Source organism: Hippocampus comes, unplaced genomic scaffold (assembly GCF_001891065.2).
Source record: "Hippocampus comes isolate QL1 unplaced genomic scaffold, H_comes_QL1_v1.1 scaffold124, whole genome shotgun sequence".
Lineage (NCBI taxonomy): Eukaryota > Metazoa > Chordata > Actinopteri > Syngnathiformes > Syngnathidae > Hippocampus > Hippocampus comes.
Window position 1 is genome coordinate 1,090,327 of NW_017805075.1, and position 17,833 is coordinate 1,108,159.

The following is a 17,833-nucleotide window of genomic DNA, read 5'->3' on the forward strand; positions in this document are numbered from 1 at the left end:
CCCCCCACCCCCAGCCCCAGCGAGGACGTGGGCCTGTGACCATGAACCACGTATGCGTGTGCGTCACTTTCACGCTGGCGTATCTGCGACAAAGCCCAAACGCCAATGGAATGCCAAACAAATTTGCCTTGGAATACTTCAGAAGGCAAATGCATACAACGCAATTCCATGAGTTGTTTCTTTTGACTCATCAGGAGACGTAGCTCCTGGTTCCTAATGTTATGGTTCGTTCTTCCGTTTCCCAAGAGCTGCTGAGTCAGACAAACCCCCACCCACCAACCCCTCATACGGTATTCGCTCCAAAGTGTGTACACACGTCTCGGTGCATAAAACACTTTAAGTTCTGTAAGATCTTCTGTGGTTCAAAACTGTTGCACCATAAGTGGTCATCAGATGTGTTGCTTCCAAAAATGAGTGAGATATCAGTAACTCCGCTTTCCAAGATCCGAGCCGTCATTACGACGAGATTTTTGTGCTTTGACCTGAAAGCGCAGACTTGAGCACCGTATAGTGGCAGTGAACTCAACTTAACTTACCTCACAATTAACTTGGTAAATCATGAACCTTTCATCACAAAAGAGGGTTCAAGAGTTTTACTGCTACTCCCAGTTTATTTTTACTCAAAAACTAAACGGAAAACAAAGAATGAGGAAGAGAATGGCCTGCTAGCTTCATGTTAACATACAGTATAATGGAAAATGCCACTGACGTGCTAAACAATTAGCGTCAATAATTGTGGTTTTAGGACTCTTTCAGCAATGAATAATCGAATGAGGAAATCACAAACGATGGAGCAACACATAGGGCTGTACAATTCATCAAATTTTGATCGTTATCATGATTTTGGCAGATATGATTGAATTAACGTGATCCTTGTCAACATTTGCATATAAAATGCAAACTCTGCCGCATTTTAACCGAGCACTTTCTCAAACAGTGGTCAGCCAACCAGCCGGAGGTGAAGGCATGATTAAGGCTTCCTTGAACTGCCGAAATTAACAAGTTGGACGCTCCCCGAAGTGGGAGCCAAAAGTCACTTCAGAGGACTAATGAGGAGTAATGTCAAGAGAAGAAAGTACAGCAAAAAATTGGAGATGAGAAGCTCGTGCCCTGAAAGGGATAGACATTTGTTGTTTGAACTCGTTTTGGATTAAGAGCATGTGAAGTCAAACAAAATATTAACATTCATTTAGCCCGATGTAAATTTCATTTTTTTATTTACAATTTATTCTAAAATGCTAATCCATTTCTTTGAAAGTCCCATGCTGCACAGACAGCCGTTTTTTTTTTTTTTTTGAAAAGTAGTGCAATGAATGCACAAATGTTTTCCCTGACATAATGAATAACTGTGAAAAATAATAGTGGTGACATGATTTTTGAAAAAAAATTGATTAACACTGGCCATAATTGTGCAGCCCTAGCAACACACATAGATAGATGATGTAGCAATACTCGTAAGCATATATTCTTTATTCAGAAAAATAAATTACTCATGCGATTAGAACAAGGGTGTCAAGCACATTTTTGTCGTGGGCCACATTGTAGTTAGTGTTTTCCACGGTGGACTGTTATGACTGAAACCATATAGATGTTTAATCATCTTCTCATGTTACTACAAATAGTTTGTTCAACTATTGTTCAAGTTACTGTAACAACGTAGTAGGAAAATGCTTGCAATATCTCAACGTTGTTAGTCATTTCATTTGACAATTTGAAATTTTGGTCCAGATTTGAACAATATTCATGGAAGTTGATCTGCTTGATTTGCTTTTGTGGGCCACATCAAATGATGTGGTGCGCCAGATCTGGCCCCCGGGCCTTGAGTTTGGCAATGGTGTAGTAAAACAAGTTGATTATTCATTTTGTGTCAGCATGACCAAATTATGCTGCCCCCCAACGGTGAAGGGGAGCATATCAGATGGAACCGCACCGTGAATTGCAGTATGAATGATGCCGACACTGCAGAATTCTTTACATTGTATTTCATTGTGTTATCACTTTATTTTTGATGAAGTATAATGGAATGCTATTTTTTCCTTCTTAAAAACATTTAGTTTGTTTTTTTAGGGGGAGGTTAGAACAGATTAATGGCCTTTCCATTCATTTCAATGGCAAGGGATGATTTCATATATGAGTGTTTTGAGGTACGAGCGTGATCACAGAACAAATGAAAGTCATATCACAAGGCATCACTGTATATCTTTGTTTGTCTCTCAATACCAGCGGTGTATAGTGACAACATCGAAAACCATTTAGAGGCACATAATGAACTTGCGTGTCCACTTTTTGGAACATTTTTTCCCCAGATGTGAACTTTGTGCTTTGGCTCAACAAAGGTTAGGAAACACCGGGTGAGATTTGAGGGAGATTTGTCCCAATAAAGACGACTGGAGGAAGTTTCATCAAAAGAAAGCTGCACACAAAAGGCAGCCAATACACTCGACGCTTTCCACCTGCCCTCTTGTCCACAGAGGAACATAATACAGCCCCGAGACGAGATGAATAAGCTTCCAAAGGCGCTCGCCTGGCCCACGTGGAAAATGTGCATTCACACAGGTGGAGCACCTGTGGAAGAGTCTAATACTCCATCAGAATCCACTCATTTCCTCCCTAAGTTGCACCATTATGTCCTCTAGTTTGTCAACAACATGAGCAGGATGATTCCCAGAAGGCGCATTTAAAATGGATGGGGGCCTGTACATGCACCACTTGTATTGGCACAAACATGACATGACTCCTTTAACCCCGAGGTGCAGGGAGACATGTAACACCTGACTTTTACTTTTACACGTCACGTCATCGGGCACGAACAAGTGACACTCTCTGCCCCTTTTGTTTCATTGGTAGGCCCGCATGTGGATGGGCACCAATTACCCCCAATCTACGTGTCCCCTCCCACTTGTGACATGCCATCGACAACAAAATGCGGCAGATGCCGGTGCCGGTGGAGCACACAGGTGTTGCCAGAGCAACGAGCGCCTGTGAGAGTGCGAGTCAACCCGCATTTTGGCCAGGACAATGAAAAGTGACACTCGGCCAACACGGTCTGCACCCGCAGTTCGACTCAAAACGCCACATTCACATGAAAACATAAGATGGGATGTACGCGTTTGTTGTTTTAGATGGGGCAGGGAGGGCGCGTGTCGTGAGCACCTCCCCCCTCAATCAGCAGGTGATTCTACCCCCCCCCCCCCACACCCCCCACTCACCCAAAAGAGACACACACACACACACACACACACACACACACACACACTTCCTCTTTATTCCCCTCTAAAGGGGCACCCATGAGAGTCCTAACTGCACCGCGAGAGTCGTGCAGGGTCCGGTGCGAAAGTGTATAATGCCGCACATTGTCAATGTTGGTGGGGCTTCTCGCCGTCACGGCTGCACAACAGCCTCTCAGCATCGCCACCGCCGGCAGGCAGCGGCGTTGCTATGGCAGCAGGGATGAGAGTGCACGGGGCCGCTCGCGTTGGGATGTGCATGCACGGACAAAGTGGAGCGTTATCGCTCGGGGTGGAGATGGGACCGCGAAATGTTGGCGTTTTTTTTTTCCTTTTGTGGAAGCTTTGAAATGAAGACAAGTTGCTGACGGCAACGGGACAGCTCGCAGACGCCACGCGCGCACACGCACACGATCAGACTTTACCGTTGACTTGACCGGGACGTACAGCACGGGCTTCCCCGGAGCTCCTTTCTTGTTGTGCTCTCCCAAAACGTTGGTCCCCACCTGAAATCCTTTGGACTTGACCCAGAATTTGAATTTGGCGTTAATGTGGCTGTTGTCCACGTACACGCCGTCCGACTCGTCGTTTTGCAACAAGGTTTGCATGATTTTGTTGTATTTCCGCCGGGTGACGGTCTTTGTTTTGCCAGAGTCTCCGTAAGTGCGGAGGCACCAGTCCTGAAATTCAGTGAACATCTCCGCCTCCAACGCGACCGGACTCCGGCTCCGGCTCCTTTTGGGAGCATCCACGCACGCCGCCTTCTTCGTTGCCATTGCTCGCCCTCGCTCCCCCTTCTCGCTCCCTTTCTCTCTCCCTCTCGCTCTCTCTCTCTCCTCTTCCACGTCTGGATCCAACAGCCCGGCTAATAAAGAGCACACTTGAGCGGCTTCCTCCTCCCCCCTCCCGCCCCGCAGCCGCCGCCGCCGCCGCCGCCGCCGCTGCCGTCCCACGTCCGATGTGGATCGGTTCGTGTTCCGGGACGCGGTTTGGTTGCGCGCGAGTGACCCAGGCCGGCCGGACGGACGACAGCACACCTGTTTGCAGCGGCTGTCCCGACCGCAGCGGATAAAATGTCACTTCCTCAAATCACTAGCTGAGGAGCAGAGTGCGAGGGAGGGAGTGTGGGTGGGAGGGAGTGTAAGGGTGGGGGACGGGGTGGGACGGGGCGTCCTGCTCCGGGGCGGTCATCTCCCACCTGTGCGTAACACCTTCTTCTTGAGCTCAGAGGAGACAAAAGAAGCAACATGTCCCTTTCACTTGCTATCGACCTATCCATCCGAATCTGACCTGGGGGGGAGGGGGGGGGGTGACGTGGGCTTAGTCTCGACCTGCAGAAGGCTGCTCACGTCGTGCGCCTACCGCTCCTCCTCACACCTGTTTGAATGGCACCCACGCCTTTTCCCCTTGTCGTCCCCCCAGCGAACCGAAATGTGCACGTGCATTACAGAACCTATCCCGCCACATCCGTGCAAGGCGCCCACGACGTACGGCTGCAGGACAAGAACACTTTTGCAGACGGAGGGGTCGGCTTTAACCGTCCCGTTGCGCAACAAAGCATGAGTGAGGACGGCTTCTTTGTCTGATTGCAAGACGGGCCTTTGCAATTCCGCTGCAATTCAAAGAGGAACAAGAAGTGAAAGAAATACTGCCGACTTCGTTTTCCCGTCTACGCCTTTTTGCGTTGGCGTCCCGCAAGCGAATCTCGTGTGTATTGTCAGTCCCTGCACGAATTCAAGACAATGTCCGATTAAGGACGAGAACACTTTTTATTTTATTGTTTTTGGGGTTTTTTTTTCTATTTTTTTCTTTTTTAACACACTCACCTGCGGGAGGGTGGGGGGGGGGGGGTTGCTGCTGGCTGAGTCAACTGTCCCGTTGTTGTCCAAAGCATGCATGAGGTCCTTTGTTTTATCGCAATACGTAATATGGTACGAGCTTGAATGGACGCTTACAATTCAAACAGCAAACTGAAGGAGAGAAAAGCAGAGGGGGATTCTTGAAATTCACCAAATTGCAACATCTGGGATGCAAAAAAAAAAAAAGCATGATGTTACTTTCACTTCAGGCAGGAAAAAAATCTGTTGTCATCCAAGTGTCCCCAAAAACTGCAAATATTTTGGACGAATGTTTTTTTTTCATGCAAATCAGTTATTTCACATTCATTTAACTACATGAGTAACGGCCAATCAATGTGAGTAAATGTATTTTATTCGATTTATTGTTGAATGAGTGGACAAAACAAAAACTTTGGACAAAGTGGACACACTGCTTTAAGTGCTAAATGCCAGCACTTGTCCGGCACATGAAATTGCATGGCATGCGTGGCTCATGTTCGTATTTGATAAAAAACAGTGAAGACATACCTCAGTGTATTTTCTTCAAATTCACAAATCAATTACTGTAAATCAACTAATGAAATTGATATCAGTATGTGTGCAGTTGTAATCATTCAAAAGGTAATAGTTGTTTCCAGGAGTGAAAAATGTAATCTCAAGTAATATTTTTCACACGCTTCATGCCAAAATAGCTTTACCACGATGTGTCCCAAAAGAAATGTCACATTTCACCACATGTTTTCTAAAGATGTCAATTTCTTTTTTGCATCTTTTGGCTCTTTCTCCTATTGCTGAGTATGCCCTACCCATGAAAACTAACACAAATGTGCGTTCGGGCCTTAAGAGTTGCTTTTTTTGTTGTCGCTTCTTTTCAAAAGTCACTCAAGCCGTACTCACAACTTATGCCACTAAGAGAGAGCCTCATGTTGTTGTTGCAATACACCAGAGGGATCAGTGATCAAAAGTGCAAGCAACTGGCAGCAATTTTGTAGTCCCACAAAAGCAGACAGCAAAATAGATGCTGTTAATTCTGAGCTATTATGAATTTGTCTTTGTGTCAGAATAATTTCATGTCTGAACCGTTACTACGGACAAATAAAGACAACAGTGGAATGGATTTCAATTTATGCACATTTATCTGCAGAGTTTGAAGAGCAATGTACACATTTATTTTTATTTTTTAAATAAAGCTGCACTTTTGTCCTTACCGTTATGCAAGAAGTGTATTTCACTGGCCCATCACCATTTGCGAAAGTCAGTGCAGGTTAAATCAACAAAGCTGTGGCAAACTTGAAGTCATTATCGTTCATGATTTTTCCCACACAAGTGAAAGAAATGTTGTTCAGATGATGTTTGCACTGGACTGCCATGAATTGAGTGTATTTACCTCAAGTGCATGAAGAAAAATTGCTGTATTGAAAAAAAATGGCAAGTGTCTGCACTATGATCAATTCATGACCCATATATTAGTCTATATGTGAGGAGGAAGCATCCCGCATGGTCTGACTGTTTTTCTCCTCATCGGGGGTCTTGTTTGTACATTTAGGCTCCTGTGTGTGACTCCCCCTGGCCTGTACATTACAGGCCCAAGCTGGCGGCAGTGACTGCTGCTGTTGCCATGACAGCAGCTCAGCAGAGTCTCTGCCCGTGCAAAGGGTGTGTGGGATGGCCCGTTCTCGTGGCTCCATCCGCGCTCACAAAATGGAACACTGGACAAAAAGCCCCACCCTGGACAGTGGAACCACCGGCAGACGTCAAATACAGCACTAGCTCTTTGATGCGTGTGCATGTGGTGATTGGCCAAAACCTGTGCAAGCCATTTCATTCCATTTCATCATTTGATGTCCAGGAGACTTTTTTTTTTTTTTGTCGAAACTGGCCTGGCCCAATAGGTTGTCCATAGGTTGGAGGGCGGGGGGCATTTCAAGCCTGATTTTTGCAAGGATGATCTATCATCATTTTATTGAGTCAATTGACTCCTGTCCCGCGTACCACATATCAGTGCAGCTCTGTTTTGCGCTAATCTGCATTTATTTTTGACCATTGTGTGTGCTGAAGAGGCAAGCAGCAACTCATCCCCCAAAATTACGTGCAAGAAGAACACATGGGCCACATTTGGATATGGACAAACATTTGGCAACACCTGTTAGTTCCAGAATTGGCTGCAATTGGCCACTATTTGCCAAAGTGCCAGTAAACGGCGCTGTGGCTCCATCGACAGACTGACTGGTCACATTTTTCTAGGTTGTGCTGCTCTCGTCATGGATGGTAGACGAGAGCAGGCTAAAACATACGTCAATGTGGCGGCCATGTCGGCAGTGGTGATGTTCCCATCAAAGGCAATGCATGGACACATGCGACCCCCATGTTTGCAGGGGTGACTGTCCCATCAAAGGTAACACTGGTCAATAGAAAATGTTAATCAGAGATTGGTTTATGCATCCATAAACATGTTTTTGACGCTGATTTATATGGTTTTGACCATGCTTTGTATTTTATAGCAATGATGTTTCAGAAAAACAATCCACCTGTTGCTGACGGTAATCCTTAATTCATGAATATGACTAAATAAATACATTACTATATTACATATAATATTATTGTCATTATATTATTATTGTTATTATGAAAACCTGAGAAAAAAACGACGGCAGATTTGGACGCAGCCAAAATATATCTTGAAAAGTGTACTTGCTTCTCTAATTAAAAAAAAAAATGTAAAAGGTTGTTGAGCAGTTTAATGAAAAACATTAGCTTAACATCACTGTAAGGACACAACTAAACTTGACACTCAAAATTATCCACAGATGTGAGTGTTAGTGTGGATGGTGATTCGCCTATGTGTGCCCTGCGATTGGCTGGCAATCAGTTTGGGCTGTACCCCAACTACCGCCGTAAGACTGCTGGGATTGTCTCCAGCACACACCCAAACCTCGTGAGAATAAGCAGTTTGGAAATTGATGGCTGGATGGATTAAATGGAACAGTCTTACTAAAATGAAAGGAGTTATTTTGTGACCATTGGACATTTTGAATATGGTTAAACAGCTATGACATTTGGGGTCCCTCAAGGGTCAGTCCTTGGACCACTTTGGTTCAATCTGCTTATGCAGAGATGGTCACTTTACCCTATTTTGATGGTATGTCATCCATCCTCCGTCCGCGACCTGGGCACCCGTCCGTAATCGTCCGTCCTTATTCATAAAATAATCATCCTCCATCCCTGTCCATCCTCGTCGTTTTAATGCGCTTCCGTCCTTACATTTCACCAGTCCGTCCCCCTCACCCCCGCACAAAAAAAAAAAAAGCGTCCATGATGACACCGTGGGAGGTTTCATAATTCATAAATGTTATTTAAAAGAACCCACGGGGTCTTATTTGGCCCCTATAAATTCTTCTACTCAAATGCTACTCTTAAATCCCGAAGGGTCAAATTTGGCCCTAATCCTAAAATAGGATTAAAGCATTAAATATTTAAAAAAAACATATATTTTGGTGTTCGGTGAACATATAGCAGTCATTTAATGTATAATTCATCATTTTCCAAAGAAGAAAAGGGTTCTCGGGTTCTCCAGGGTTAAAGCTCATTTGCTGGCTAATTTCCTATTCACATCCACTTACCTTACGGACACCCACTTCTTAGATGTTACCTGAGTTGGTCATTTACGCAACGATAGTTATTAGTGTCCACAAATGACAGCAGTTCAATTGATACGTAATCTGGTTCGCTTGAGCAAGGGTGCCCAATACGTCGATCACGATCGACCGGTAGCCTACGGACTGGTCCCAAGTTGGTCACAGAGGGTGTAGGGTAAAAAAAAAGTTTTATGTGTCTTTGTGCATGTTTTTATTATTCTAGATTTTTTGTGTTAGTGGACACTGCACCCTAAGCATTCTATCAGTTTCACTCACACAAAAAAGTTTTGAAAGAATGAAATAAAATTTTAAAATTAGTTACATTTAACGTACAGTGGCTCATGACCGCCATCACCGGAAGTTGTTAGCCGTCAGCAGTCTCTAACTGCAACTTGTGATCAGAGCTGTTGCGATATGTTTTTTTGTTTGTTTTTTGTTTTTTTCTCATTCGGTTTGGTTCATCTGCAATTCACTGATGGGAATATGGAGTGCCAGTAGAAGTATTTTGAAACGGTAAACGTGAGCTACGATAGTGATGTTCATGCAGTTAACACGCTGCAAAAGTGCATCCCATTTCTCTACGTCAGGTCTCCCACTAAGATAGGCGGTGTATTTCTTTTCACAAACTCACAAACTCTTGTATCTACTTTATTTTCCTGTTTCGTTCATCTTAGGGGCTGTTGCTTATCAAGGCGTGCATGCGTATGCGCGCATGTGCATGGATCCACATGCGTGCACGTGTGTATGTGTGCACATGCGGTAACGGTTGATCGCGCCGGTTGGTTTCCTTGAAAAGTACACATCTTCGGTCAAAAAAGGTTGGGCATCCCTGCTCGAGAGCAAATTAAAAACTGGATTAACCAAAACAAATCAGATGCAAAAAAGGATTGTGCTTAAAAAACAATTGGAATCACAAGACCAAGTCCGAAATCTTGGGGTACTGATACACTCAGACCTGACTTTCACCAACCAAGGCAAATCAATCACTGAAACAGCCTTTAACAAACATACTGGTATCCAGAATGAAGAGTTGCATGCTCCAAAGAGAAACATATCATTATTTTTGCCTCCAGTAGACTTGATTATTTTAAATTGTTCTGTTGTATCAATGTTATTTTATGTTAAAAGCGGTACTCAACTGCAGTTTCCTCCCACATTCCAAAAACATGCATGGCATGTTGATTGGGCACTCCAAATTGTCCCGATAGGTGTGATCGTGAGCACAAATGGTTGTTTGTCTATATGTGCCCTGCGATTGGCTGGATGTTCTGGACAGCGCTTTGTCACAGCTGCAGCTGTTGTGAAAGCAATATATAAATAAAGAGGTATATATCTTGGTCGCTGATGGTGTTCTGGTAGACTAGTCTGACTTATGTGTGGGCAGCGTGGGCTCGGTTCCCACTCTGTGATGGTGTGGATGTGTGTCTGAATGGTGTGTGCCCTGCAAGTGAGCAATGACCAGTTCAGTATGTAGTCTGCCTTCCGCCTCAAGTCAGCTGGGATATGCTCCAGCAACTTCCCGCAAGCATGACAGGATAAGCGGTGTTGAAAATGGATGGATGGATGGATGGATGGATGGATGGATGGATGGATGGATGGATGGATGGATGGATGGATGGATGGATGGATGTTGGAGTAAACCAGTGTACCCGGAGGAAACCCACACAGTAACGGGGACAACAGACAAACTCAACACAGGAAGGCCGGGGCCGGAAGTCAAAGCTTCGACTTCTGCACTGTGAGGAAGATACGCTAACCAGTCACCCACTGTGTCAGCCACGTACTCATTCACATTACAAAAACAACTTGCGTAAAACTGCCATGTGTATGAAATGTGTTATAAAAATAAAGCTGGCTTGCGTTGACAATTGTATGAACTCTGACCTCCGTGTTGTGAAGAACCCAGAAGAGGAAGTTGGGCGCTGGTGTGTGAAGGGCCAAAAACGAAGACGAATGTAGCAACAAGTTTAATCACTTTAAAGGTAATTGAGCAAATGGGTTTTTTTCAGACGAATGATGTTTTAGCCCACAAAAATGAACAGGTTTTGTTTCTAGCAGAACCTAGTCACAGTCACATCTATAGGTTACGTATTTAGCTTAAATATTAATTCATCACACATCCTCTGTGAGAGAACCTGGACACTGCACAGCATCAGGGTCCAGTAAACGGGGGCAAAGAATCAGAGTGACGTGAAGCCATGAGTGTTGAAGTGAAGACAATGCGTGGCACACACCCTGACGGTGCATGATGAGGAATCGGGCTCACTAAGGATGACAAGTGGACGTCGCCTGTCCCTTTCTTGATGTCGCCGCGTGATTTCATGCAACCTGACCACTATTGCCTCCTCAAGGTGGAAGTGAAAACTGCATCCCTTTTGTGTCCCGTCTGCTGACCCATCCCACACAAAAGCACGTGCAAGATGTTCACATTTCCTCTACGTTCATGCCCCGAAAAATTGTGTGATTTGAAAAAAAAACCTGCAAGAGAATGAGGGCCAGTGAAGGAAAAAAACAAGGTTGGCAAGATTCTCACTTTTATCTCAGAATTTGGACCTTATTCTTAAAATTCTCACTGTTATCTTATTGTCTCATGATATAATTTCTTGAAAAAATGTGCTCATCTCATAAGAAGTGATTTTTTTTTTTCATCCAATTCAGACTATTTTTTTCCTGGAAAATCTGTGTAATCTCAAACAAATAGGTTTTGGGAAAAAAACATACCACAATACAAAATATTTTAAACTTTTGTATTCATACAATTTTTTTACGGTGCGATTTGATTGAATGTGTTTGTTTTATTACGTTCCTATATTTAAGCGTAGGTGGCTTGGTTGTCCAGTGGTTAGCACATTGACTTCACAATGCAGAAGTACAGGGTTCAATTCCAGCTCCAGCCTCCCTGTGTGGAGTTTGGTATTTAATTTTTAGACATCAAGATTCCATGCATTAGATAAGCCAATTCAGAATTGTTTTCTGAGCCATCGTGATTTGCCAAACAGAAAGCTTTGCATCAAAAATGTGTTTGATACAGTAAGTAGTACAAATGAAGCTCTGTTGGTTTTCTACACTATTTTTTGGCAGACCAGCGTCATCAATGCCCCACGAGAGAGGTTTCTTTTCTTAAGATAGAGGGGAAAAAAAAGAAATCGGCAGACTGCTGAAACACTATAACCCTCCCCCACCAAAAACAAACAAAAAAAATCAAAATAAAAAGAATCTTTTAACCTCTCTATCTCAAATACATGTATTATTTATTGACTGATACATTTTGATTTCAACAAATTGAGCACTCTAAAGTGTCCCTAGCTGTGAGTGTGAGTGTCAACGTGGATGGTTGTTTGTCTCTGTGTGCCCTGCGATTGGCTGGCAACCAGTTCAGGGTGTCCCCCGCCTGCTGCCCGAAGACAGCTGGGATAGGCTCCAGCACCCCCCCCCCCGCGCCCCCCGTGAGCCTTGTGAGGATAGGCAGAACGGAAAATGGATGGATGGATTTCAACAAATAACAGTATAAGAGAAGCACACCTCAATAATATTCAGCGACCTACAATGCAATGATGTGTCAGATCCAGCAGGTGTCCGTATTAAGCAACAGAGTAACAGTGTTGATACAGCATCAATACAGTTTTCTGAATGTGCTGCAATGCTACAGGAGGCCTCATTTACCCATCACCACAAATCAGTCTGCCTTCATGGTGGGCTGAAGAAATTGGAGAATATTTTCTGTTGGGAGGCTGAATCCGGGGATTTGGACAAGTTGAATTAGTGGTCTCAAAATGTGTAATAGTATCACTCGTATAATGGCTCCCTCTTTTGGTATCTGAAAGAATCATTAAATTAAATGTTCAAACTGCATGTTACAGTGGCTTCAACTTTTTTTTTTTTTAATCCAGTACAGTAAAATTAAGTGTAGTTGAGCAATCGCTAAAATTCAATACATTTACTTTCCGACCTAGTGTGCTACTGTTGCATTTTGGAGTTGGTCATTACCGTAGATAGTATGTTTCAAAGAGATGGCGTTCTGCAAATGTTCCGAACTGACGTCGTGCTCGACGTGAGAGCAAATGAAGCTGCGCAGAGGCCACAAGCTAAGTGCACATTTAATGTCTATTCTTTCGAATTTGAATTTGTCTGCCCAGACAAGCGTAACCCGGGCCCTCCGCAAGCCGGATTTCCAGTCTGCCGCGGTGAGCGAGGGGCACCGGCGTGGATGACGCCAACGCGCACTGACATCCCGGTGGGACCGTGAGGCACGGACGCCGGGAGGAGAGACGGCCGGCGAGCTGCGGGTCAAGGCCCGGCCGGCCGGGGTGGCTACGGGCCATCAGGAGACGACACAATTGGCACGGTCACCATGGAAACACAAACGGCCCAGTAAATCGCGGCAACTGGTAACCAAGTAACAGGAAACAACAGAGCATGGAGGGTGGTAAGTCTGGTTAATCATGAAGAGAGCAAAGCGGAAAGAAAGGAGATGGACGATAATGTGGCAGTAAGGTTCAGACTGTCAACAGTGGAGCTCAATGCCACTGCTCCAGACTGACAAGATTTGTGTTAGCCCAAGATGGAGAGAGAAACACCGTTCTGTGTGTGTATGTGTGTGTGTGTGTGTGTGTGTGTGTGTGTGTGTGTGTGTGTGTGTGTGTGTGTGTGTGTGTGTGTGTGGGGCAGAAAGACGGATTATATTGGTGACTTGACATATGTGCTTAATTTTGTTAGTGTGCCAACTTTCACGTTTGAATGTGATAAATCTCATGTTTCAAGGTGATAACTTCACATACATAATATGATAAGTTTGACTTCCGCCTCCAGCTTCAACATAACGACACAAAGCAATTACTTCCAGGTCAGGAGGCCAAGTGATCCACCACTGACTTGAACCAGATGGAATTGTTTTTTTTCACTCTTATCTCAAGGCACCACTGCACTCACTGGGACAGACAGGACGTTTGCACCACCTTGTAGCACTTAGAGTCAGGCAGTGCTCAAAACCACAAATACTGTAGGTGGGTTTTTTTTTCAGCAAATAGATGGGGATAGGTTACATCCGCAGGAATAAAAATGCAAATGGTACTCCTGGAATGTTTCACAAACAACCCTGTTTCAGAATGTTGTTTCATTTGTGTCAGTGGTGCAGGGTTAGCACACTGTATAGACTCTATACAGTGTGCTAACGATTTGAGTGCGATGTTTGCTTCATTTTGTACACCTTTAAATAAAACAGCAAATGAACATTTGGAGAGCAAACACTCACTTTGACGATCAAGAAGTATGATGGGTGCTAAAAAAAGTCTTGGGGGCACTGCCTCAGTCTCACAAGTATCTTAGAGCAATTTCAAGTTTTACACATGGCCTAAAGGCACAACCCTGTAGAAAAAAAACGGCTCCTTCATGCTCTGTAGCAACACTGGAGGGGCAAAGTCAAATTGTGATTCAAGAAGGCTCAAAACAGTCGCATTCTCTGAGCTTTAGGATATGCGTTGCGCGTAGCATGAACAAAAACATTGAAACAATTTGCCAATTAAGCCAACTGGGACTGAAAATGGCAGAAATGAGAAAAACTCTGAAATTATGCATTGATCCCTCCCCCACCCTCCCCAAAAAAGAGGGAAAATCTAAAACAAAGATCAAATTGTTACAAAATCTGCACCAAACCTAAATGACAAATGTCTTGACAAAGAGGTCAAAATAAAATCCTGCTCACTGCGTCTTTTGAAGGGATAGTAAATGACATTGTAATTAAAAGACACTGCAAGTAATATGGCACTCTAATACAAGCTGTACACGGAATATTTTACATTGTAACAAAGTGTCATTTCTTCATTGTTGTCCCATGACAAGATGGAATAAAATATTTCCAAAATATGCAAGGCGTACTCATTTTTGTGACACACGCTAAATTACATTCTATATCTACTCATACTTATAACTACGACTAGGCCTACTACATACGACAGGTACTTAGCTCATATGCTATGATGTAATGCAGGGGTGCCCATTACGTCGATCGCGATCGACCGGTAGCTCGCGGCCTGGTCCCAAGTCGATCGCGAGGGTTGTAGAGGACAAAAAAAACAAACAACCATTTGTGTGTCTTTGTGCATGTTAGCAATATATTTTTTGTGTTAATGTACACTGCATCCTAATCATCCTATCAGTGTCATTTTCACAATAAGTATCAAAAAAGTAAAAGAAAATCAAACAGCTAAATGTTTAACCTACGGTGGCGGGTGAACTGTGTCACCGGAAGTTGTTAGCGCTCAGCAGTCTGCAATTACAGCTTGTGATCGGAGCTGTTGCGCTGTATCTTTTAGCGTTATCATTATTCTCTTTCAGAGTTTGTTTGGTGTACAATTCACCGAGGGCATGGGCAAAGAATAGGAATCTGGAGGGCCGACGGGAGCATTTTCAAACGGTACACGTGAGCTACGATAGTTAACAGGTTGCCAAAGTGCGTCGCATGCTTCCACGTCGGGCTGTTCCTCATCATGGCGTGCGTGTGTGTGTGCACACTAACGGGTTGATCGCGGGAGGTTGGTTGATCGAAAAGTAGATCTTCAGTCAAAAAAGTTTGGGGACCCCTGATGTAATGTATCATGCAAATATATAACTATGTGTATATGTAACACAGTTTTTTTTTTTTTGTATCATTATTCATTTGGATGGGGCGGCACGGTATTCAACTGATCTGCACGTCGGCGTCACATTGCAGAGGTGATTTCGGCTCCGGCCTTTCTGTGTGGAGTGTGTGGGTGTTTTCTGGATCTTCCAGTTTCCTGCCACATTCCAAAAACATGCACGGCAGGCTGATTGAACACTCTATATTGTTCCTAGGTGTGAGTGTGAGCGCGGGTGGTTGTTCGTCTCTGTGTGCCCTGCGATTGGCTGGCAACCGGTTCAGGGTGTATCCTGCCTACTGCCCGAAGACAGCTGGGATAGGCTCCATCACCCCCGCGACCCTTGTGAGGATAAAGCAGATCAGAAAATGGATGGATGGATGAATGGATGGATATTCATTTGTATGCCCTGTGTTTGTATTTTCTTTGATTTTGCTTTGTTTGACTCTGTTATCTGCAGCCAGGTCAGCATTGCAAATGAGAATCGGTTCTTAGTTGTTTTACGTGGATAAAAAGACGTTGAAAGAGGAAATAAAAAAATAGTTTCGTCCGTCGTTGATCGTTTTTCCAACGTGACCCTACAGATTAGGAAATTCAGGTGCTTCGTATTCCATTTCAATCATGTGCAAATGCAATTTTACTGCCCTCTGTTGGTGAAAGTTATCCAGCGTCTTGTTCCAGTCGTGCCTCAATGCAGCGTTTCCCAATTTGGGTGATCTCATCTAAACGGTCAGCATGAATTTAAAAATGGCAAAGGCAGTAGTGTGCACGGAGATTCTAGTTCCTACCGTCATTAAAAATGCAAAACGTCACAGAAGGCGTTGAAGCTGCCCTGCACAGAGCCTCTAATTCCCAAGGTGCAAGTGAATTCCAAACCGAGTATTTTTTTTCCTGCAACCCTGTCTTTGCTTCTGACCCTTCAAAAGGGCCCAGAGGAAGCCGACACGATCAAGGAATGTGTGCGCGCATGCGTGCGCGTGTGAAACTCCTACTTGTTGAACTGCTGATAAGCTCTTGCCTTATCTTCACCAACATCTGCCGAACAACTGATAGCCAACAAGAAGTATCAAATTTGAGTGGCTCTCAAACGAGGGTGACCAGCCGTTGCATTTCTTATGGGGAAATATAACTTTCTGCCCTTGTTCTCAACGCCTAATACCACAACTTTTTTTCTCTCATAAAATATGAATTTTAATCGTAACAATAACCTTTTTGATACTTGGAAAATTGGCCAATGTTTTATTCCTAACACATTGAAAGGGATACATGTGGTAGCTAGGATTGATTGGCATTGGAATTATGAAGGGCTCTTGAGAAAAACGTCTCCCTAGTAAGGGTTCCCTCCACCTGGGAAGACTGAAAACTCTGCCTCAAATGTTTGACTTGGACACAATCATTAGCCAACATGATTAATGGGCCACTGAATTAGAGATGTATTTGCGTCTCCTTGATTAGGTCATGATACGGTCACGGTCTATGCAGAGGTTATTCTTCTACAGGTGTAGTAAATATGTATTTGGCATGTAATCACTACTTTTATATCCTGACAAAAGTCATTTAGGACTTTCGTTGATAAAAGGTTTGCAAACCAATTGTTTCAAAGTTAAATCGGGCAAACTTCCATACCTCATGAGGCCCCCTTTTTTCACTATGCCAATAAAGGGCATAGGGCTGTTGACACGTTACTTTGCTTGAAGACAACAAAATGAATGCAAATTTTTCAAAGTATACAGAATAAGTACCATGAATAGTGGAGTCCATCCATCCATTTTCTAATCCGTTTATCCACACGAGGGTCGCGGGCATGCTGCGACCTATCCCAGCTGTCTTCGGGCAGTCGGCGGAGGACACCCTGAACTGGTTGCCAGCCAATCGCAGGGCACACAGAGACGAACAACCATCAAATTTAGAGTGCTCCTTTAACCTGCCATGCATTTTTTTGAAAACCTACGCATGCACGGGGAGAACATGACAGACAGAATTGAACCCTGCACCTTTGCACTGTTGGGCAGACGTGCTAATCAGTTGAACAACATGCCGCCTAGTGGACTCCACAGTATTCCAATTTTTAGATAAGCAGGATAAATAGTTTATATTTAGTGACAAGTAAAGCTGTTCCATTCATCTCCGTTGTCTTAAATGACACATTTCCGGTCTGGAGTGCAGCCATTTTCACTCATTGACCAATTAGAAGTTTGACAGGTGCAGTAGACTCCTGTGCAATGCAAGAAATACAGTAGGACCAAAGTGGGGTGCTACATTCCTATGCCATAACTCCCGATCTATAGACGTCGTTGCGCACCCTCTGCTAACCTGTAGACTTCCTGGTGCAAGCCACATCTGATTTTCCTCATCAAACACAGAATATGTTTAGGCCAAAACAAGCCATCTCAGGCAGTTGAAAGAGGCTCACTACAGACTCATGAACACTCCTTGCTTCCCAAACACTCCACTGCTCCCACTCTTCTGTCCTGATGTGCCGCAACGTGCCACTGTGACCACACAGACAGAGGCGGTCC

The 17,833-nt window shown here is 44.1% G+C and overlaps 1 protein-coding gene across 3 annotated transcripts in view; it reads right to left on the reverse strand.

Annotated features, from left to right (window-relative positions):
• The window catches only part of nol4la (nucleolar protein 4-like a), a 53,274-nt gene extending 48,901 nt beyond the window's left edge, over positions 1-4,373 (reverse strand). For 2 of the 3 annotated variants that reach the window (XM_019865220.1, XM_019865217.1), the window contains exon 1: positions 3,653-4,373. In XM_019865220.1, the coding sequence (XP_019720779.1) occupies positions 3,653-4,003 (351 nt within the window). In that variant the 5' untranslated portion in view covers positions 4,004-4,373. The remainder of the gene's footprint in view (positions 1-3,652) is intronic. The other variant, XM_019865218.1, reaches the window with a different exon arrangement.
• Positions 4,374-17,833: the final 13,460 nt, after the last annotated feature.